This window comes from Antedon bifida, chromosome 10, assembly GCF_963402885.1.
Source record: "Antedon bifida chromosome 10, ecAntBifi1.1, whole genome shotgun sequence".
Taxonomy (NCBI): domain Eukaryota; kingdom Metazoa; phylum Echinodermata; class Crinoidea; order Comatulida; family Antedonidae; genus Antedon; species Antedon bifida.
In genome coordinates this window covers 14,764,667-14,789,430 of record NC_136235.1, presented here as the reverse complement: position 1 = coordinate 14,789,430, position 24,764 = coordinate 14,764,667, and the positions used below count along the sequence as shown (strand labels likewise).

At 33.0% G+C, this 24,764-nt stretch overlaps 1 protein-coding gene across 1 annotated transcript; it reads right to left on the bottom strand.

Annotated features, from left to right (window-relative positions):
- Nucleotides 1-21,908: 21,908 nt before the first annotated feature.
- LOC144854512 (somatostatin receptor type 2-like) lies at nucleotides 21,909-23,320 on the bottom strand. Its single transcript, XM_078712464.1, has one exon. The coding sequence runs from the start codon at nucleotides 23,287-23,289 to the stop codon at nucleotides 21,964-21,966; it is 1,326 nt and encodes a 441-aa protein (XP_078568590.1). The 5' UTR covers nucleotides 23,290-23,320; the 3' UTR covers nucleotides 21,909-21,963.
- Between the last annotated feature and the right edge of the window lie 1,444 nt (nucleotides 23,321-24,764).

The window sequence follows — 24,764 nt, the reverse complement described above, 5'->3', positions numbered from 1 at the left end:
TTAGATAGTTGTGTCATATTCCAAGGAAGTGGATGACAGCTATGCAATTATAGCACCTTGGCTTTTGGTATCATGAATAAATTGAGTTAGGGTTGTTTTTGGTACTGTGTAATAATGAATATATACAATGGCAATATTTTGACGTTTTTTGTAACCATTTTCTATTGTCACTGATATAAGTTAGATATACAATTAATTATCTAACCATAATCAATACTTTTGCAAGGCACCTATGTGGTCATACATATCACGCCAATTGTTTATTCATTCATTAATGATAAGTATAGAAAAATGTTATTTTAAATCATTTTTCAACCTTGCTGATGTTAATCGTCATGTACTTATGCATTATGTTCGATTATAGTATTATTTTTAATAATGATTAATTTTTACGTCTTCTGTAAACTATCAATGACCTTTGCAGGTGACACAATCATTATTAAATCGATGTCGAAGAGATGAAAGGTTTCCCAAACTACGAGTTTTTCGGATCACCGGTTCTCGTTGGTTCACCGAAGTTAAGCAATTTTGGGCCCGGTTTTTTGTTTTCATACATAAGGCTGCGTTCTGGATGTAAGACCGTCCGGGAATCGCGTCTGGTGCTGTATATACCGGATAGTGATGATGTAATGATATATCTGTACCATACTGATTGCATCCTTGGGAAATTATTATGCTTTACTCTCATTGCCTCGTCCTTCGGATGGGATTGGATGTAAAGCCGTTGGTTCTGTACATATACTGCCTTTTTGTATACGTCTTACAAGTAACTCGACGCTAATCCAATTGTTTAACAATTACCAACAAGAAATAAGCTGAAGTCAGTAAAGAAAATTTATGGCCATTTTAGCCGATGTACATATTAACAAACGTCATTTAAAATGTATCAACACGTATTAGTGTGACATACGTGACTAAACCGCAAGACCATTACAATAACCCAGAATCAATCGTGCCTACTAAATGTCACTTTCCACTAAACCTTAAGAACAGGTTGGGTGTGAGGTTATTAAGCCTGTGGCAGGTCACCTCTTTCAAATTTTTATTTTAGAAAACATCTTTTATCTAATCAGGAAATCGTAATGCGTAATTAGTGAGTTTGACACGAACAAGTGATTTAAAATGAAATACTCTTATGCAACTATTGAAAAATCGCCGATGGAAAGCATTTGGCTACATAGAACGCACATTAGCACGTCATATCATACTTCATTCAATTAACCAGAGATGTAGAATATCAATTATATTAATTAATAAATACGTTACGTGTCGTTGTTGAAATCCAGAAGGGACAGAATAAATGCTCTGCATGATGTTACAGAGAAAACTAAGGCTCGCGCGCACTTACAATTGCCTATTGTCTATACTCTATATAAACCCTGACCTCTAAACCCACAGGCCATTCTAGAGATCGATTTCTTTATTTTATAAAGATGAGGATTTAAAGACACACGCTCGCATTCACTGGTCATTATTCTGGTCGTTTAACTGGTGTCAATTTGGCATCTTCGGTTCGATCCTCCATCTGTTGTCTTGTGTTCATTGCGCACTGTATTTTGTGCTTTTTACGCTGGCCCAGATTTTTATCTTTTCTGTCATCTACCTACTTCCTTAATTTCATCTCTACTACTTTCACGGTCATTTTAAAATTTACTCTTAATTTGTTACTTATTTAATATGAAAATAGAGAAAGAAAATAAATGTTTATTTGAATTCATTGGCGACCACACATCATTTAGGCTTAAGTTGTGAATTTGAGTTTTACTTACTATATTTATAAAACTTTAAAGTTGAGTATCTTCAATTGAATAAACGATATGTCTAACTAGAAATAAATCATACAATTTATATAATGCCCATTAAAACTAACTGACGTCACCAAATCTTTTCTACTTTCGAAGTTTAGTAACCAAGTGGAGAAAAATGGAAGTTGTTTAGAATCCATTAAGATATCATGCCCCACTGACTGTTGGAGTTATTTAATTGGGTGATCTATTTAATATCAAAGTTCAATTCTAGCATTAACAGAGTTTTGCAGTGCAACAACATTCCCAAGAAAACAAAAATTTAATGAGAAATGATTTCATTTAAAAAATGACATATGGAAATAATGTAACAAAGTAAGAAGAAGATGATGTTGTTGTTATAATTTTTATATTTTTATGAGAAGTACAAGTAGTCAAACAGAATACGGCACCCTAAGCCATCATTATCAAATCCATTGTTGACGAATCTGCAGCTGTCACTAGATACATCTTAACTGAATATTGCATGTAAGACCTAATAATAATTATTATTTAGCATAATGTCAAGAACAATCTTCCCAGGGCAAGAGCAATAGATAGGCCTGTTCATTATCTGTTATTATATTTATTGTATGCTGCTAAAATGAAGAAACAATCTAGTTTGAATGCAATTTGTATTGATAATTGTCCAAAATCTGAGAATTTGCCTTATTTTCAACATTCTCTATAAGATATTACAAAACGACCAGAAGAATGTAGCAGTGTTTATATTATGCAATGTAGCCTATACCTTATTTACCATGTTGGATCCGATATAGTCTAAATTGTGCACTTAATTAAGCTGTTTGTTCGTTATACAGATGTTTGTAGGCTGACGAATGATGCCAACCTACCTAGAGTGTGCGATGTCTGCTATGCTCCACAGCCTAAATTAAACATATCCTTCGATATTCGATTAAAAATGAAAGCAGTTGAATAATTTAAGAACGGGAATTGTAATACACTATTTAGTATTCGTTGAATGTTGATAATAGCCAATGATTAACCTGACACATAATAACAACATGTATTCAACAGACAGTTTACATATTTTATGGTCAAGACACACAGAAGCCAAAGTGGCTTGTCTTTGTCTGGCTTTGTCCTAGTCCCTAAGCATAAAACATAGACGGACACATTACAATTACAAAAAATGGCAATTTTGATAGAAAAAATTGAAATTCCTAAAAAGAAATATAAAATATACAAAGTGAGATCAAGCAAAAAACAAGGCCAACAGCCATAAGTCGCGTGCTAAAACGCATAGTGATACCAGACCGACCGACCGACCGACCGACATAGTAAACTATAGAGTCGCGTCCACGCGACTAAAAACTCATCATTGAAATATAATGCAATCATGGAGGGAAACATTTTAGAAGTAATGCAAAATAGTTACAACTCAATGATGCAGTGTACCCATCCAATTTGGACCACCGTCGGATTTCAGAGATCTTGCTCCTGGTGTCTACGGCTGACTTTGGTAGCCAGCCGCAGTCGTCAGTCAGTCCTGGACATCCTCGACGTCCATCAAGGCTGTACTGTGTGTGTACACCGATTGGATGAGGAGTGGACTGGTCAACAATTGATTGATTGATAAAATAGAACTGCAGCCAATAGTTTATTCTTATTAATATTCGCTCTATTCATTCTATATACTACATTAATATTAGATAAACATACACACTAAAACACAGCCTAATTAATGTCGTAATTTAATTATTTCTGCCCATTTTCCATTTTTACTTACAAAAAGAGAAATTATTACAACTCTCGGATTTCTCAACGAGAGTTACGAGCGTTCCTTTACATGAACCTCAGGCCAATTCTCTTTTGAAATCGATCGATGAGTTTATACCCATTAATAATCGTATATCGTTACATTAATTTAGTTCATAAATTTATAAATTGGATGTTTGATGTTAGTGTTTCTGAGCATATGTCAATAACTTATAAATGTATATAAATCATTGTAACATTTTAAAGCGTTTCTTGCAATTATTAGTCAACGTTGTGTTAGACATTTTGATAGACATAATGCTGATATATATTAAATGTACAGCAGTAACTCTGTAATTAATAGTCATAATGCTATATTAGATTTGTATAAACAGTCAAGGTAAATGTCAATAATATTTAAAATTTTTTTTTAATATAATACATTAAGCAATGACGTTTGCTTAACTTGGGGACTTTGCATATTTCTAATATGATTTGAATTTGGCCTTTGGCATTTCGGTTGATATAACATTCCCCCTTTTGAACCGAGTTTATGATGCAGATGTGTGTGTAAGAAAAGAAAAAAAAAGTTACTGACGTAAGGCCATGTATTGCCGATAACCAAACTTACTGTTTCTTTAAATAACTTGGTTTATTATATCACTTAATTCATTTACTAGAAATACATAAAATAAAAAAACGATTTAAGTCAAATCTATAAGTACAGGAGAATTCATGTTAACGGAAAGTGTCCCCTTAGTGGTGATCCCATATATATGCTGTATCTCCACATACAGTATCTATTTCCCAAGTATCATAGGAATATTTGGTAATACAGCATCTAATTTATATCACATGTGGTGCCTGTATCATGTAATGTAAGGTTAGGGTAAAGGCCCATTTAGACAATGATGATAACGATCGACGATAAATAGAAATGTGCATTTTTCATACATAAAACAAAAGAAATATAAACACTTTTCATTCTAGAATAACCATCTATGCTTCCTTTGATGAAAATAAAATGTTCACACGTCAATTTAAATGACGTCATGATTAGTAAAATATCGTGACAATACAACGATTTTTTTGGGTTTTTTTTATCATGACGTCATTTGATTGGAATTTAAAAAATATTATTTTTACCAAAGACAGGGTAAATGATTATCTTATAGTTCTAGAACGAAAACCTTTCTAATTTCTTGTTTTATGTAAAAAAAAAATGCATTCTTATATATTTATCCCTCAATATGGAAAATATTAAATATCTTTCTTCGTTTGTTTCACGGAAAAGTATCCACTCAATAGGGGAACCGTGTACGTGTCCCGAAATATGCCTACTGTAATTCTAAACATATATTCTATTGCGCGTTATTGCGATAGATGTATATAGATATTAATTCCAATATGAATATGTCTATTATACAATGGGCTATTTATATTTGCGCCATATTGTTGTTACCGACAACTGGTTATAATTTGTATCCGCCATCTTGTTACCAAACAGAATTTAGGTTTCTTGACTGTTACTTAATCTTAGAACAACAATGTCAACATTTCTTTTGCCAAGCCATTGAAAGAGGCCGTCAAATAAATATTTCTATATTTTACTAGATAGTCTTTGATCTAGACTACCCTCAGCCTAGATATAAAAAAAATACAACATAAATAATATCTAAAAGTGATAAAACGGTAAAAATTGGTTCAAAATGCTGGGTAAATTTATACTATATATTATATACTCATTTTTGTAAAATATAATAAAATATGCACATTTTTAACAAAATTAGCATACTAATTAGGCCTACAGATTTTTAATACAAGTTGGGTAGCAATGGATAGAATATTTTATGGGCTTTCATTTGATACCATAAAGTTTGTCCATTGAAAATGTGTTTTTTGTCATTTTGGGTTAAAGGTCAGTAAAAGCATTTCCTGTTGTGCTAGACCGAATATAAATATGTTTATTCTGAACAATTTAACACCAAAAGCAAGTGGTTGTCGAGATATAAAAACCACACATTTTTAACTTTTGACCCCGGCTGTGGGCATGTTCGTCCCGGATAGCGAATTTGGCACATTTTCCATGTTGTTCCTTGGTGTCAAATTATCCTATAACAGTTGAGATATTCTCTCCTAAATTTAATGCATACAAATCTTACCCAGGTCCTAGACTTAGTGAAAACTGAACGTTTCTCTGTGATATTTTTATAGATTATAATGTTCATTAATTACGTCTATTTTCAAGTAATAAGTTTGGCCGCCGTCAATACTGACGATTGGCTACAATCTGTGACATGTCACTATCTCTTTCTTTACAATCCGGTCTTATTTGAGTGAGACGCTTGGCTTGCATTAAATTCAATCCTGTCTATTCTTTGATGTTATCAAACCATTGCTTCTTCTGACGTCTTCTCTTCCATTCAACCTTTCCTTCAACCTTTCCTTCTGTTATCTGCAGTGTTGTAGGCTAGCTTTATTTTCACGATCTCTACAAGAAGTTGTCTTTTCCTCAAGTATGCTTCTGTTTGTTATTTTCTCTTTCCGTTTAGTAATCTTCTTCAGAACCACATTTCAGCAGCAAGCTCCCGGTTCTCATCGGCTGTCTTGACAGTACAGCCCTCTGAGCCGTAAAGAAGCAAACATGTTGTACATCTTCAAGTTCTGAAGTTCTATCATCCCTTTAGGCAATTACGTACTGTATATTATCAACTCAAAATCAAATGTTCGAACTTAAGTGTAAATATATGCTATGTAAAATTAGGCCAGCTCAGAGGTTGTTATTTAAGATAGGCATATGCGACTTGTTTGTCACTGATAAAAATGCCTTAAAATAAAGCAATCACATGATTAAATAGTAGCATTGGTATTTTTTTTTGGTAAAATTTTTTTGACACTGACATAACAAAGGATAAAAATGCAGATGCAACTTTAGTATCAAAATGTGTATTGCTTTTATTAAAATGCATTGGTAATTGACAATGATTGAATACATTAAGTCAATTATAATAATTATATTATTCAATTTACACTAATGTTAATTACCATTTTACAATATTTTCGTGAAATTACCATAAAATTGATTGATTGCATTCATCACCTAAAAATCAAGAATAACGAAAATCAATAAAGTATCTTATATTGGACGTTCAAGGTTCATTTGAAATATTTGGAAATTAAGGTTTCAGGTTTACTTGTTTTCATCTTGACTGACATGTATCTGAGGTCGTCACTCATCCTTTCGACTGCGCTGAAATTTACCAGCAACCTGGGTATATCTACCTACTTTCCGAAAGAAGTACATCAGCCAAATGTGGAGAAGACTTTTTAACTTATAGGCCTAGGTCCGGGTTTCTTTCCCCAAAACTATGAAAAGGGGGTTGGGCGTATGTCGATGTTATGATTATGGTTGAGCCGCCCTGCCCTTATCCGCTCTGCCACTCAATTTTAACAAGTAATTCAGTTTGTTCATGCATTAAATGCAACTTCTGGAAATGTTCTTTCCTTTGTTTCAATCAGTAGAACAACATTTAAAACTGTTTAGAAGTTTATAAAATACTTTATTCAGTATAAACTTCATTTTAGACAATATAAAAATATAGGCCTATGCCTTTTTATAATTGTAAAATAATATAGAAAAAATATTATATCATAAATATCTCTTACACAAATGTGAGTTGGAATTCCTGACACATTTGTTGCTAATTTATTTTCAGTATTGATTATTCTAGTTAAGCATCTAAAATTTGAATAACTACGTATTTATTTTTATACTCATCTTGTTGGCGACAAAGAAGCTTACACCTCTGTGCCCATATTTCGTCATTGAATGCCCTAGAGCATTCTTAATATCAGACAAGTTATAATCTTCGGCATCAAAATGAAGGTACCGGAAGCCAACTGGACAGTCAATATTTATTTTACAAAAACAAATTATTGTCCAAACACATATTAAACATATTAAAGACCAAAATAGTTGTCAACAAAACTTGTATAGAAGTGGGTAAAGTCAGCCGCTCGTGTTTGTATAATGTTCTAGACGTAAAACACTAATTACAATATTCTTAAACCAAGAAAAAAACCAAATTTTAAAATTACTTAAACTTAGACTTAGAGATTGTTTCATTCACATCAATATCATATCACAATTATAACTTTAATCAATCGCGATCACCTGTATTGCAATCATAAACCACCTTATGTTAATCACATACCACCTGTATGTTAATCCTTCTCACCTGCATGACGTAGGTAATCAATCTTAGAAAAATAGGCAAGTGTTGATGTCAGGTTTGGCTTTATTGTTATAATTTTGTGTTTGTTAGTAATAGTATTACCTTGACATATAAATTAAACAATTTCCTATTATTAAACAAAAATATTTGATTTCTTTTATGTACGTGATATTTGGCTTCCTCGGTTACAAATGTATTACATAAATCTGAAGGATTTTTACCTTTCCCTGTGGCAGTTTGTATAGAGGAAAATTTATTTCAGTCACAACTAAGAGAACGACAGACAGAACATCATGAAATGATAAATAATTTAGATTGAACATGATATACTGTACTAATTCTTATCTTCTTAATTTACTTTTATTCAGTTTCAATAAAATAATATTATTGCTGTATGTAACCTGTATAAAGATCGTTGAATTAGTAGGTAGTAGACATCTATGCTAATTTGGGCTTTGGACAAAGTACTTAGTTCTTAGTGGTGAGTGACGCTGAATGTAAATATCCAATCTCATGAAAATGAAGACATATATCTACCTGCTATGCCTTCAAGAGCTAATGTCGACGAATCGGTGGTGGATAAACACCTGTAAATTCCGCCCAAATTTGGATCGCTTCTTCGGGAAGAATTAGGCTAACAAAAAAAAGCTTAACAATGGTAGGAGACCCATTGGTATATGAACGACTATAGCTTTAACGGGACACTCTTAATAAATGCCGCAGATATGTATGTTGTAGCCAACATTTTGACATTGTATCGCATGGAAAATGAATTTACTGATTTTATTTAAAAGAGCCGTGAACGTCATCTTCGGCATTGGGGTGCTCGGAAATGTCACCCAAACAAAGTTCACGAAGAGATGTCAACCCTGTTCTGATTGGTCGGTTAAAATGCCTACGTATAATGTATTTTTTATTCATTCATATACAAAGTAACACCCAATTGGATCGACGAGCTGGATGACTCCGTAGGCTTGTATTGAGGCTATATCGATTCATTTTTTTTTAATATTTTTTTTTTAGTTTGAAAGAGATCATTTAAGTTTTTAATATTTAGGACGAGTTTTTTTTTATTTATGTTTTTCATCAAGACAAGTTCATAGTTGATAAAACAGCCGTCAGACAGATAGATGCAATTAGACTAAACAACACCGACGCCACATACATGACCAATGTGAGTACAGACACAATCCCAACATTTACTTCCAACATCAAAATCAAAATCAGTAGGTGAGAGGATGCATCCCCCGTATGGGTAATGCATCCTCTCACCACCAGAATCCTTCATCAACTACAGTCATTCTCCAAGCACAGGAACATAACACAAAGTATGTGCAACATCAAAACAGTTCAAGACATGTACCAGTAGATTGAAATCCCTTCACCATGCCTTCAACAAACACTGCATGTAGCCCAAAGTAGCCTAATTGTACCTGGTCATTTTACTAACACCTTCATCTTTTAATTATTGTGCTGCGGCACAACATCTACAACAATGTACAGGTAGCCCCTTTCATCTTGCCAGACGCAACACATGGCATCTATCTCTAGTTCCGAAAATCTCTGGATACAAGTTTGTTTAGTTATTATCCACAAGTTGGCGTTTCTATTTTTGCCTGGGAACTGTTTTGAGCCCAAGTATACGTATGAAACGTCATATGTGCCAAAATGATCAATCAATCCCATGAAAAAAATAAACTTGCGTGTGTTAAGTATAGGTCTATACATTATCATTAAAAGTAAAATTTAAATTATTATTCTTCATTACTTCTTCATATTTTCAAATGTCAACGAAAACCATCATAAAAGTGTTTGAAAATGATTGATGCTATCGAAATTCATGCATTATTGTAAGATATTGTTTCTTTCTTGTCTTTGTATTATTTATAGCCTGTTTTGTAAATACAATTAAAAGGTTAAAGACAATTTGAAATATCAAAGGTTAAAAAATAAATGACAATAATGATACGGGTATGATAGTACCGGGTATTACTACAGAATCTAGTTATTAGTTTATAGCATTTTCTATTGTAAATACTGTACTTTAGTTACACTGCATTCTCTTTCAATTCCAATTTAGGCCTATAATTGTCCATGGACAGAATATTAAAACAAGTTTTATATATATATATAAAGATGCTGTCTGAAAAGCATTAGTTCTTTTGATTGTAAAGGACGCCAATCTTAAATATATAATTATGATTTCTCCTTATCCTGTACATTGTTTCTATTGTTTTGGACCATCATCATTATCTCCGGATATATTTGGTCAATTTTAATGTTCAACTATAATAATAATGTATAATAATAAAAATGTATGTATAATAGTTATTCCATTCCTATTTGTCAAATGGCGTAATTCATGATTAGAGACAACATAAATCCAGCACTTACAGTCGGTTTTCCCACGTCCATTTTTAACGGTTCTCCGGGTTCACTCTGTTGAGAATTATGAAGTCAGTTGTTGGATTCCTCTTTGACCATGTACATAAGTATTCTCCAGACAATGGCCTTGGTTCATTTGACGATTTACCGGATCCACTCTGTTGAGAATTATGAAGTCAGTTGTTGGATTCCTCTTTAACCGTGTACAGGCGTATTCTCCAGGCAGTTGTCTTACTGAATTACACTTAACCATGTACATGAAGTTCACCCAGACGATGGTCTTCGTTCTTTTGATTCGTTGTGTGCCTTTTGTCGGATGGCGTAAGAAGAAACGTTACGTGACGATAACGAAGTTAAGGCGGAAGGATATTGTCATTTTTATGGCAGCATGTAAAATGTAATATAATAAAACTCCATCTGCTAAAACCTACTCACAAAATGTGGATGCCTAAAGCTTCTAATCACTCCTTGTGGCTAATACACGGATGATGTAGGCCAATACTACCTGTAGTCATTTACAAGATTTCTTTACATAATCACTTGTGGAAACAAGTTATTCAGAAACCCGATATTTACTCCATCCTATATTACTTTTCAAGGCTGATATTTAAAACTTGACTGGAGGGAAGTAAGAATAATAATTATCCATAATGCCATAGAAATGTCTCGTTTTAAATTCGTCTCGAATAAAATTTGATACAGGTAGTCAAACTATTTCTAGTTGTACTGTATTTACCCCAATCAGACTTCCTGCGAGCCGGAAGGTAATTGATGTAATAAGTCTAAGTAACTGCTTTTATAAAATGCACTACACAGATTCAATATACTTTCTAACCACAAAACAAAATTAACAGTTATTGAAAGATATAGTGACATGGAAATAATTCATAGAAAGTTAATACCAAGGGATAAAATGGCCAGCTACTGTATTTTAATGAATTTATAATATTATTCTTATATAGGTAGGCTTTCATTTCACTGTAGACCTACAAGCATTGTACACTAGTAATATACTAACATAGAAACATTAATAATATATATCAATAATCGATATTCACATGACGAATGAAAGAGGGCCTCTAAATATAAATAATTTGTCCAGCTGGAAGGGTTACCCTATAAATATAGTTGAATAAGCTATACAAAAAATAATGAGAGAGAATCTTACACGAGCATATGAACAAATGCTTTTTTTTTTTTACCATATTTAATGAGGGTGATCCATCCAGCAATTGCTGACCATTAGGGACCATCAGAGGTTCACAACACAAACATATACACAAGATGCTCTACATAAACAAAGTCTTATTACAAGTCTTAGGGAGTGGAGTTCCTGACATGTGACGGGACGGACGGGAACCCAGGACCCTTGGAGTGGTAGCTAAGCATCATATCCACCAAGCCACAACTCCAACTCCAATATGATTATTGACGTATGCATTAAAATATTTTTAATATACAGTATCAATGTTTCAATGTACACTTAATTTTGTGTCACACAGATAATAATGATGGATATAGCTTACTTTTATGCCTAATCACCTGAGTTAAATTCGAATATTGATGAACCTCGGTATGGTAATAAAAATAACGTGATAAATTCAAACTATCCGATAATATATCTTCGTAGAGGGTTCATCTTAGCTTCTGTGTCTTCTAAATTAAATCAATGTCAATTAACTGATTCTCTTATTTTGAATACGTCTGCCCTGAGCAGTAATAAACGACTGTTGTCTCACCTCATCATGTGTATTCTGAAAACCCTTCACTGTCTTAATACTTACAGGGTGACAGGCTTGTATGCTGTGTATAATTGATTCAGAGTCCTGTAGGTACTCTCGTGTGGCTTAATTGAACGAATAAATAAATAGATTGATTTAGGAGGTTGCATTCGCAACAACATTAGAATGAATTTGATTGACCGATACAAAATCAGAAATAAATGCCATGTATTGAATTATACAACAAAGTAATCAATCTTTTTCATAGGCTACATAGATATTGAAGGCAAATTCATAAAAGGATGAACTAACTTGGGTATATGGGTGTATATTATACGAAATAATAAATAACTCACTGACTGACTGATTCGGCTCAGTTGAATATTATCGTCAATATCTAAACTCGTCTCAGTCTCGTTGAATAGATTATTAATCTATCTTAGCTCAACGTAATCTCTTTGAATAGAATAGTCAATCTTTCAACTCGGCTCAGTCTCGTTGAATAGAATAATCTATCTTACCTCAACTCAGTCTCGTTGAATAGAACAGTCAATATCTCAACTAGACTCAGTCTCGTTGAATAGAACAGTCAATATCTCAACTCGGCTTAGTCTCGTTGAATAGAACACTCAATCTCTCAACTCGACTCAGTCTCGTTGAATAGAAAAGTAAATATCTAAACTTGTCTCAGTCTCGTTGAAAAGAATAATCTATCTTTCAACTCGGCCCAGTCTCGTTGAATAAAACAGCTAATATCTCTACTCGACTCGGTCTCGTTGAATAAAACAGTCAATATATCGACTTGGTTCAGTCTCGTTGAAAGATAGATTTCTAGCTTTCAACTAAGCTCAGTCTCGTTGAATAGAATACTCTATCTTTAAACTCGGCTCAGTCTCGTTGAATAGAATCGTCAATCTACATATTTTTAACATGAATATTCATTATTTGTTTTGTAACACACCAGGTGTTTTCGAGTAAACTTTTATTCTAATATTCCACCGTTTTTTTTCTTATCAATGGAATGTCGAAGCAACGGCTATAGCCATGCACAAATTTGGCGCTCGGGTTTTTCCCGTGAAGCAGAGCAGATACGGCGAACTAATAAGTTGGTTTCCGATCGCGTAGAAATAAAAGGCTCACAATTTCAATATTTATGTGACAAAAGTGCTATAGTTAATTAAATCGTTGAAAATAATATATTTGATACAGAATCAATCAATCACTTGGGTGTGTTATACAAATTATTACGAATTGGTGAAGCATTCATTGAATACACTAGAGAATAATATAATTATTAACTTTATTAGTAATATCGGAAAGTTAAAAGCATGGTTCGGTAGATTAGTACGTTTGGTAATGTTCGATGGGAAGTAGGTAATGTCTTGAAAGATCATCAAGAAATAAAATGCATAAAAATAATCCATAGGCCAAGACCTATAGTTTTAAAATGAGACTTTGTAGATGGAGAACACAGAGTATTGAACTCGGCTATGACAATGTTTACAGTTAAGTATTATGTATATCGGTTAATAACGATGATTTTAAAGAGCCAATATAAAATTTATACTCCCGATTGATATATTTCATTTATGAATATTATAATGATTTCATTTTAGTTTTTAGTGTTTATTTTTAGAAGAGGCACAACATTGTTGTTTTTATATCAATATAATGTAAGATTAATCATCCTTCTAGTCAGGATGCATATATCATGTATTCAACATTATTAATATTTTATTTTTGAAAACCGACTGAATTTCAATTGTAAGAGTAATACGATCATCCTATGTGACTCAAACAATTAGCCGTAATATCGTAAGTAGTTAGATGTATTCTTCTATGTTATAACAATCGTTTTCAGGCCTACCATGAAATAATAATAATAATAATAATATTCAATCGTTATTATTATTATTACAAGAACACGTGTGGAAATCTTTTTTTTTTATCTCATTATAATATTAAAATCGTTATTTTGAAATGAACTAAAAGTATGAGTTCATCCATAAGGTTGTTCGCACTTATTGTGTTCTTTGTCGGTAATTTTTAAATGAATAAAAAAGTATTTCTTGGAATAAAACAACGTATCTGCCCTATTTCAGCTCGGTGAATAGGAAAAGGAAAAGGAATCGAATGCTGTGGAAGGTAATGTATTGAACCATTAGTACAAATCTCAAGGTCTTATAGTTCGTACACATTGATTAGTTATCAACCAGCAAACCCTAGATAAACTAAAATAATAATGATACAAGGTACATGGCTTATGTATTGAATAATCATTGCCGCCGCTGCAGCTGCCCACAGTTATTATTGAGATAATTCAAATCTATCATTTGTAATATCAATCATTCATCACGTGTTCAATGTCTTCATCCAAACGCGTTACTTTAATGAATTACTGGTTACTTTATTTACGCGTTTTACTAGCTTCATATTCAGGGTGTACAAACATCGGTTGAAATTGAATATCTAATTAAATAAGCAGGTCGTTGGATTGTACTGTAGTTTTATCAAACATTATAGTGATATAATATACAAACATATGTTAATGAGAAAAAGATTAAACAATTTATATAAAACAGTCTGAACTGAAGCTTAGATGCTAGTGTGTGCCACTGTTCACACATACATGTGTCGCGCTCACGTGTACAGGTGTCGCCCTCATTGTTATGCAAATTAGATAGTTAAGATAATGTTTATTCAATGTTAGGACAGTAAGCCTACGTATCTCTGTAGATAACATTCAATACGTTACGAATACAAATAATATTGAACTATATGTTTTGATATTCAATTTCCATATTGTCAGGGCTGCCCGTAATGTATGCGAGCTTTTTACATTTGCACATGTTAGTATATTTAATACTGCTTAAATAGGATGTTGAAATAGGTTTTGCATAAATAGGATGTTGAAATGGGTTATTAAAAATTACGGAACAATTTTAGTATGGTATAATAATGTACTCGCATGACAATCTGATCAGACGAATAAGCGCGGATTATTATACTGTTTTATTGATTAAATTCAATTTATATTTAAAATGAAAATAAATTGTCCTTGTAATCTACGAAGATTATATCTATTCTTTATTTCAAGCCAACAGTGTAAAACACCAATAACAGGTTGAAAATAAATTAACTATAAAAACTTTAAAATATAAGCCAATATAAATATATACAAAAATGTAAATAAGATTATTTAAATAATTTCATTAATAATACATTTAAATTGAGAGAAATTACAGTTAAAGATATCTAAAGAATTATTTTTTAAAAGAATTGTACAATTACGAGAGTCTACAGAAAATACCATATGTATGCATTATATTTAATATCTTAAGCTCTGACTGTGAAACGTGATGTGCCCATATTATATGAACATGATGATATCATATCACTACCATATTGGGGCACATTACACGTTTTTGTCAAACTAGTTTGATAGTGTAGACAGAGCTTTATATAGTGTACACGATTTTAAAATAAATCGAATGTAAATCAAAGATATTTTGCAAGAAATATAAAAATTCCATTGCAATAATTTGTTCCCCAAAGATTGGTCAATGTGTATACATTTATGTAGCATGACTAGAAACAGAATGGTCAATATAACATTAGGAGAGAGAAAGACCATGTGTGTTAAAATGTTAGTACTAAAATTGACTTTATCTAAAAACATTAAATTTTAATGGATACTTTCCACGATTCTTTCCAACGATTCTGTACTGAAATTCAAATGTAAGGTTGCCACATAATAGTCCATTGAGAGTCAAGAAAATAACATAGTAAATATCCATGGAGCATTCTTTTTTTCCTATTAGGTTAAGGCAGAAACTATAGAGGGCGTGTATATATCATGAATATTCATGTATGGATTTAGGCTCTTTATAGTTTCTGGAAAAAAAAAATAATGCGCCCGGGAAAAACGTCCAGACTGCTCACAGTCCAATTCTAGCAAAGGAAAAGCGAATGAAAGAAGAATATCGCAATGTACTAAACAATTGTAATATAGTCTTGATGTTCTGCAAGAAAATACCGGTTGTTCATAAATTACTTATTTATTTTTCAGTGTGTTTTTCAATAATAAAGTCATCTACGTATACACGTTTTCATATCATCATTACAATTATGAAGATTAATTATTTGAGTTTCATACAAGATCTATTATCGAAATAGAAAAAAAAACACATTTCGTACAGCTATCTATTATCATTATGCCTATGTTAATGAAAAGTACCAGCTTAATTTGAAAGGTGATTAAAAACGTGTCACTCAAAAGCATGGGCGATGTTGGATTGCACTTTTTTTTAAACTAAACGTATGGAAACATACTCCCGTAATACAGTTAGTAATCAGCACAAAGTTGTGTCTTGATCTAACCGGGTACCCCTTTATACACCTGGTCATAGAATTGGTTCCTGGTAATTACAAAAAAAAAACCCCGAGTAGTGGCAGGGCCGATTCAAGCGCAAACCCACTTCTTTTTAACTATTCTTGACAGACTATGAATATTATGTTACCGTATCCCCTCGTTAAAAAACAATCTTGGATCACGTATTAACTCTTTGCGACGAAGAACCACGGCCCCCGCAGAGATCTGCGTAAAAATCATAAAAGTACATACCAACAAAAATATCATAAAATATACGTACACAATGGATCATTGTGTACCAATATGAAAAGAATGCGTTTTCAGCTACTACAACCGGTAATCAATATCAATATTATATGCACATAATATGAGAAGCTATTACACGTTTTACTGTTGGTTTATGATTATTTGTAGAATGTATGTAGAGCGTACATAATAAGAAACAAGGTTAAGCAGAACATACGTCTGTTGCGTCGCACTTTGTAATACCTGTCGCACTTTGTAACAGACGTTCTTATGATTCACTAAATCTTGGTTCCCACTATAGACGCAACGCAAGGGCGTGCACGCAACGAAAACGGGTCGAACTTGATTGGTCAGATTTACTTACATCACTTTACGTCCTCGTGTTGCGTTTCTCGAGTGAGTGAGTGAGTGAGTGAGTGAGTGAGTGAGTGGGGGAGTGAGTGAGTGAGGAGCAGTACAAAAAACCAAAGACAACAATTTTAGAACAATTTTTTAATATACATCATATCAATAAGCAATTTCTTAAGTTCAAGAATACAGATGTCATATACAGTACAATTGTTATACCACGTACAGCATTTTACACGTACATTTATCAGTAATACCGTATGTGTTTGTCAGTCATTCTCTCTTTATGTATGTCTGTCTGTCTGTCCGTATCCGAGCAAAGGCGGTCATGGCCAGAATTGAACTATTCGGAATCTCGAGAAGTGAGCCGATTGTGTTTTACCAAAAAATATTATTTTGTATCCCAGATGATTTAAACTAGAATCCCAAATTCCAATCGACTAGCGGGAAAGCTAACATTGCTGTGCATTTTTAAAGCTTCCATTAGAGATGCAACGCAAAGACGTATACGCAACGCAAGCAAGTTGACCAATGACAGCGACAGTTCAAACAATACATTGCTTGTGATTGGTCAAATCACTAACGCTTGGTTCTCACTAGGACGTAACACAACGACGTAAGCGCGACGTAAGCAAGCTAACCAATTACAAGCGATGGATTATCCGAATTTTTGCCTGTGATTGGTCAATTTGCTTGCGTTGTGCTTATGGCCTTGCGTTGCGTCCTAGTGTGAACCAAGCTTTACGTTGCGCCTTTACGTCATTACGTTGGGTTCCTACTAGGAACCAAGCTTTACGTTGCGCCTTTACGTCATTACGTTGGGTTCCTACTAGGAACCAAGATTTACGTTGCGCCTTTACGTCATTACGTTGGGTCCCTACTAGGAAACAAGCTTTAGTTGTAAATTTAAATTATAAAGCCCCGCGGCCAGCAGTATAGATTTAAGCGGAAAATCCACACTGTCCCTTGTACATGGCCTCACAAATTAACAGGTCAAAAATAAGTCGTCATCTTGTCATATTGTAGCACTGCATTTTTTAACAATATTGTCCAATTCATTGTACACTGTACAGAACTAAATTCCATTCGTAAATAATACTATTAATATAATTATATAATAGTGCTTCTCTTTCTAAAAATCAATAATTTTATCAATAATACAGTATAATAATAAAGCACATAAATATGTAAAATATAAAGTAATATTGATAATAAAGATATTGCACAATGCCGTTTTTTTGGTTTAGAAAAGTTTGTTTTTTTTAGTTTCAATATAAATATCCCCTGTATGTGAGCAAGTGTGCTATTCTCAGTGCTATCACATGAGATGCTGTGACACGGGATTTTCCTATAATACTGGAGAAATGTATTCACATTACTGAGAGTCGACTATATAACATAACAATAGTAAATATTCATTTGGTTTCAAACTTTCTAACTCTCTCTTTCTCTCTCTCCCCATGTCACACGCACATATAGCCGTGGGCCTATACCTCAATTCTAACCATATTAACATTCGTATGATATAATTGTCTTTAGTCCATTATTGATAGGAAATACAGTATTTTGTACCTACGCAATAAAAAAAATACGTGGGAGGATTTTCTAAAAATAATGATAGGAAAACATTCACCCACGATTACGTCCTTTAAAGCTAGATACAGATCTCATTTCTTTTTATAACATTTAACTTCCAGTTTATATTTTTTGTTGCTTTTATTATTAATTGTAATTGTATAAGATTTACATTTGTATCCGTTTTTGTCGACAGGACCACAATGCAAAAAGTTTATTTCTACTTGATTGTGTATTATCCTGTATAAATATGTTGTTAAATAAATAAATAAATAAATAAATTACACATTCAATACTATACGGTTAAACGTACTTAATAATTATCAGTGAAGACTAAATCTTAATACCACCACGAATATGAAGCGCCGATCTCCTGTCTTCACAAATGCTCATGATTATTATATACGTCTACAGTACCTATACAGAATGGACATTTATGCCTTAGTACAACTTATGGAACGCTACGTTCCATAAGTTGTACTATACCCAAATAAAGCTGCATTTTATTTCTATACAGTTTCTTTTATGTATTAATCTAAAGTTTAAATACTACATAGGAATTACACTACACAATGACCGTGACAATCAACAAACTGTATTATGTCTAAACGTTAATACGTAATGTATATTTATTGATAAAAAATAAGTATAACCATAGCTATTATGTACATATACGTAAGCGTAAAATTCGAAATGCTATAAATTACGTCGTATTATGGTTAGACCAGGACTGTGATGCCTTATTGAACATATGGTTGGAGAACGGTCCACGACAACGTATTTATGCTGTCTTATTTATTATTATTATTTATGTCTTTATTCATTAATCGATTAGGAAATAGATAAAACATAACCCATGCACAATTCTAAAAAAAATCGAATCGAATCGAAAATTTATTATATATATATTATAATTTATTTTTGTTGTATTATTCCATAAAAGTTAGGTTTTATTGAACATAATGGTTAGAAAACGACCCAGACAAAGTATTTAGGCCTACGTAATTTATTTATTTACTAATCGACAATGAAAAGAGATAAACCGGCCGTACTGTGTTCGACCTACGTAATGGCTTTAATGTATAAATCGATAGTGACAGATTGACGTTGTGAATAGCATAGACAATTCAAATAGCCTACAAAACATATCCCCAATATCCAATTCATGTTGCGTCAATTATGCGCTAAATCAAGACGTAATGCACTATAGCACTGACTTTGAATGATTGAGCAATAAACAGTCGATGTGTTTAAACCACAAGTTAAAATTCAAGGCTTACACTGCAATATAGCCTAGGCCAAATTTTAAAAGAACCTAAATTGTGTTTGATCCAAGATTTTCCTTTGAAACTACCACAATACAGTAATTATCTGTCGTAAACTTAATTATTTGGATCTTATCACAGATTCTTTGGAACGTGCTGCCTTAATTTCTTACACGATCCTTGTGGTCACGTGGTTGCCATTGTATATAATTGTAGACGTTGCATTATGTATTTCACGTTTAAAATAAGACAAGATAAACCTATTATGTATCATGTCTATAGATTGTATTATCATGAGACGCGTCTAACATAAATTGAAATCAGAACGATATATAACAATTGAAGATGTCAATTTGCTGAAATGTTTGCATGCGTATTTAAATTTGTCCGTACCAAAATGTCGGCTTTAACTTTAAGAACCTGCGCACGTGTGCGTTGCGGCTGGCGATGAGTTAGAACAGCGTGTAGTGTATGAGACGCCAGCCGTGCAAAATGCGGTGGGTGTGTGACACCACCAATTGGTCGATTTTATTTTAAAACTTTCATTAACACTGGCGACAAATAGTTGTTTCCAAAAGTGTGCCATTTTTCTCTGCCTGTTTACCGTTATCGTTTTGATCTACGAATTTTCTCATTTGATATCCAACCACATTTACCCACATCATTGTTGTTTTTGGATTTGAACTAGGAATTTTCTACTTCTAATTTACGAACACTAGATTTTCATCATCAACGTGGTAGTGATGGTGGCCAGTACATTCTAAATCTGATTGTACGCACGCGCAAAATGGATAACATTCACATCTTTCAAAAACCCAAATCAATTACATCTCAGAACCTCGGGCTACTGGGTTTATAATAATTTTGACAACACATCATAAACAATGATGTTGACTTCCAGGACATGTGTAAAGAATAGACGTAAATGTTTAAACAAGAATGTATAAACTACTCTGCGCTTGTTTGAAATTGTAAATATTCCGAAACATTGGCGTCCCACGACTTAATGAATTCTAAATTAAAAGGTCATTAATCATTGAATACAACTTATACACAAAAAAAAACATGTAGTTATTTGTAACTGAGTGAAAGTATTATTTATGTAGAATCTGATTTGTAGGCCTATTGTCAATTTGTAAGAACATATACAACCCAAAAGCAATTATTATATGTGGAATAGTCTATGGGTAAGTTCAAGAAGTCATCACTCTATCCCGCACATCCCTAAATTTTAAAATCTAGGCCAATTACAACATTTAAATAGTATTCCTTTTAAAACATGGGTTATTTTACATAAATTATAAAAGTAAACGATCGGTCACCACTGATTATAATAATCCCGACCTTACTAATTTCAGAAAAAAATAAATTGAGAGGGAGCCGATTTATAAGCTTTAAATATGTTTTTTATCGGGTGTTTTTGTACTAAATAATGAAGGTATATGTATGTTGATTAAAGTATTATTTGTTATTCTATTGTACTGTAATTCTCGCATTTTACTGGGACTAGGAATTTAATCTAATCACAATGACCAGCCCGGTAAAGGCCATGCCTCAGAGTGACCTGGTGTTATTGGGTTCTAATCCACATTTTTTGTTTAGATGTTAGGCCTAAGCCTTTCGAGTATTTTTTAATCCCATCAAATAATTTAGATTACAAAATGTACCTTGCTTCAATGAAACAGTGTCTTGGTGGTTTATTCAGATTGTTTTTGAACTATATAGAATAAATGACATTACTTCCACGGTAAAATCACAGTTAGCACATATCTACCATAACAAAATGGGCTAATTGTCTCTGTCACTAAGTGCCTTTGGGCAAAGTAACTGTTTGAAATTACAGTAGTATTAAATAAATGCATATAATTATAGCATAGTCCCAAAGAGAAAGATACTTTAATGTTCGACCGAAAAATCTTATAAACAAACTAAAAAAAAACTATAGGCTTTCAGATAAATTATTAGTATTACTATTGAAACTTGTTGAAGGCCTGTCACACGCATGCGCATAATGAAAAAAAATGCAAAAAAAATGTCCCCACTTACTGGTGTAGTCTGGCTAGTTTGTATTCGGTTTTCAAGGTTTTTTAAAAATAAACTTTTAACAACCTTGCTCCCATCCTCATCATCTTTTGCTTACACTAGAAAACAAATATCCGTACTATAGGAATACATCTACAGTAGTGTGCAGTAAAATACTAAACAAGAAACAGATACTTTTTACTACAATGAATGTTACATCTTTTTCATAGTTTTCTTTCTTTCTTTCTCTGCAATTATTTGTCTTTCAAATTGAAACTACATTCAATAAATTCAACAGATTTGGTTGTCTGAGCTTGACAAAATAATGTCCGGAGATTTTAACTCATTTTCATTCACGTTTGGATCCGATATCTCATTTTCTTCAACGATTTTACCTTTAAAAACAAACATTTGTGAGTTTGATTTGTTTACTCGTGGAGAATGATCATTGAAAGCCATAGCATCCAGAGCTACAGTCACTGACGAAGAGTTACTTGGGAGCACACTACTTCCCATCACGCTTCCATGTCTGTTAAGCAAAGCTGATGATGATCCGAGTAGGTTTCCTCGACAATACGAAGTACTCTGCGTGCTCTCTCGCGCAGGATGAAAGCGAGAAAATGTCGACGAACGCTTAACGCATGGAAGTAACTCGGAGACATTCTTTTTAAAGTTTTCACCAACGAATGTATATATAAACGGATTCACACAGCTGTTAGAATAGCATAATGAAATAGACAATGCGTGTGATATCACGTGTGCTGGACCGGAAACCTGGGAACCATATGGACGGAGAAAAGTGACAAGCTGTATTGTGTAATAAGGTGTCCAACATATTACAAACACAACTACTACGGACATTGTCAACACTGTGACGCGTTTCGACGCACGATGGTGGGTTGTTCCGCTCGCCATATCCGAACCTGCAGGAAAGTTTGGACTGCGCATTTTGAACAGAAGAGTAGAATAACAGATTGACATGATAATGAGAGGTATTAAAAATCCAAACACAAGACCAAAAATGCCATAAGTAGTTTGATTGATAATCTTATTTTGTTCTTGATGGTCAATAATAATGGTACAGTAACGGTCCTCTCCATCATGCATGATTTCAGCAAAAATCCAATTTGGTAAACTAAACATAAAAGATAAAATCAACATTGAAACACAGATAATCTTTGCAAATTGGCGCGTGCGATATTGCATTGAAGAGAGTGGGAAACAAATCGCAAAATATCGATCAATGCTCATAGCTGTGACTATGTAAACACTAGCAAATTGGTTCAGGCCATCTACCCCACAAGCTAATATACATCCGATGTTACCAAAGGGCCAATGTCCGGTAACTGATTGATACACGTGAAACGGTAAACTGCAAAGAAATCCAAAATCAAACAATGCCAGGTTAAATATGTAAATATTAGGTATCGTTCGCATATTTTGAAATTTCAATAAGATAAAAATCACAATTCCATTTCCCATCAATCCAATAATGGCGATTAGCGAATTTATTATTGGCATGGTGTAATACTGTAGCCACTCGTACTTATGGTCCGTATTATTGTAATCGTAGTAATAGTAATTTTCCGAGTAGCTTTCATCATCTTGACCATCCATGCTTTGTTCAATACAATTACTATATTATCTTATTTTGTTAATCGAATGCACAATAGTCCCGACAGTGGTAATTAAGATTCTGCTAAGTTTGTATCGTCTTAGTTTCAAATTAGTGAAGACATTGAGAATATGTTTACATTTCGTATATAAACACTTGAAAGGTGTAGAGAACGACCAATAGCATTGAAGACAAACTGCATCTTCTATGTCACGTGATCAAATTCCGTTCATAACATTTTACTTTACATAATCGATAACTGCTGATATGTGAGCTAATCGACTGCCCAATAACGCCACCTGATAATACAAAATATCAATAATAAGGTAAAAATAATTGAAGCCTGCCACATTGTATACAATATTATAAAACTTACAAAATAAAGTATCGGTACAAAATCATTTAGGGATAAGCCTGTTATAATAGCAGGCCTATCGAGGAATGAATCACACTCATGTTGTCTGAGCTCTGTATAAACAAATACATATATACCCCATACTGCAGCTACACGAGAACGATTGTACATGTTAGTACAATTTTAAGTAAAATATTCCAAGATCCGACTCTTCTACTTCAGCTATAAAAGTAGTGGTTGTATCAGAAATTTCGAGCTTCTGGTAAGTTTTAGGGAGGATAAGGTTAAGCCATCGAAATTTAAGATGACTTTTCCCAAGACACTGAGGTATTCATTTCTGCACATCATTACAATAATTGGTAATGGTTAATGCACAGAATATAATACATAGGCCTATACATTTGATGCCAAAGCAAATTTACAATGAAATAAAATTGTCGTAAGATGGTTCTGACTTCGTCTTCGGACCACCGTACGTACTTATGAAAATGAATGTAGACCCCATCCCCTAAAATAGATTCCTTTATAGCATTAACATGTGCAATATTTTCTACCAAGCATGCACACACCACCCTCCCCTTCTTTAGTAAGCACGCAGTCAAGTGTAAATTTCAATCGACTCAATGAAAATACATATAAAAACTTGTGATTCACCTGACATAATTATTTTATACCATAGAGAATAAAGATTTGTTATTACTTTGCATTAACGCTTTGTATAATCATATAAGATGTAAGTGGCGACCGAAGATATTTCAGAGGGTATTTTTACACGTTCTGACATAACGCTTTTGGATCACTTAAGACTTATGCTCTGTCTACACTATCAAACTTTATGTGACAAAATAATGTGAATTGCCCATATATGGACATGATGATGTCATATCACTACCATATTTGGGCATAGCACTACCATATTTGGGCACATCACACTTTTTTGTCAAACTAGTTTGGTAAAGTAGACCGAGCTTTACTTAAGCATTTCCAATCTATAAATCAATCACTTACATCATAACATATTTATAATTTGATTTTGGTTTTTTTGTGATGATGATTATGACAAAGTGATGATTGTGATGATTATAATAATAGAGATTATTATTATGATAGTGATGATAGTAC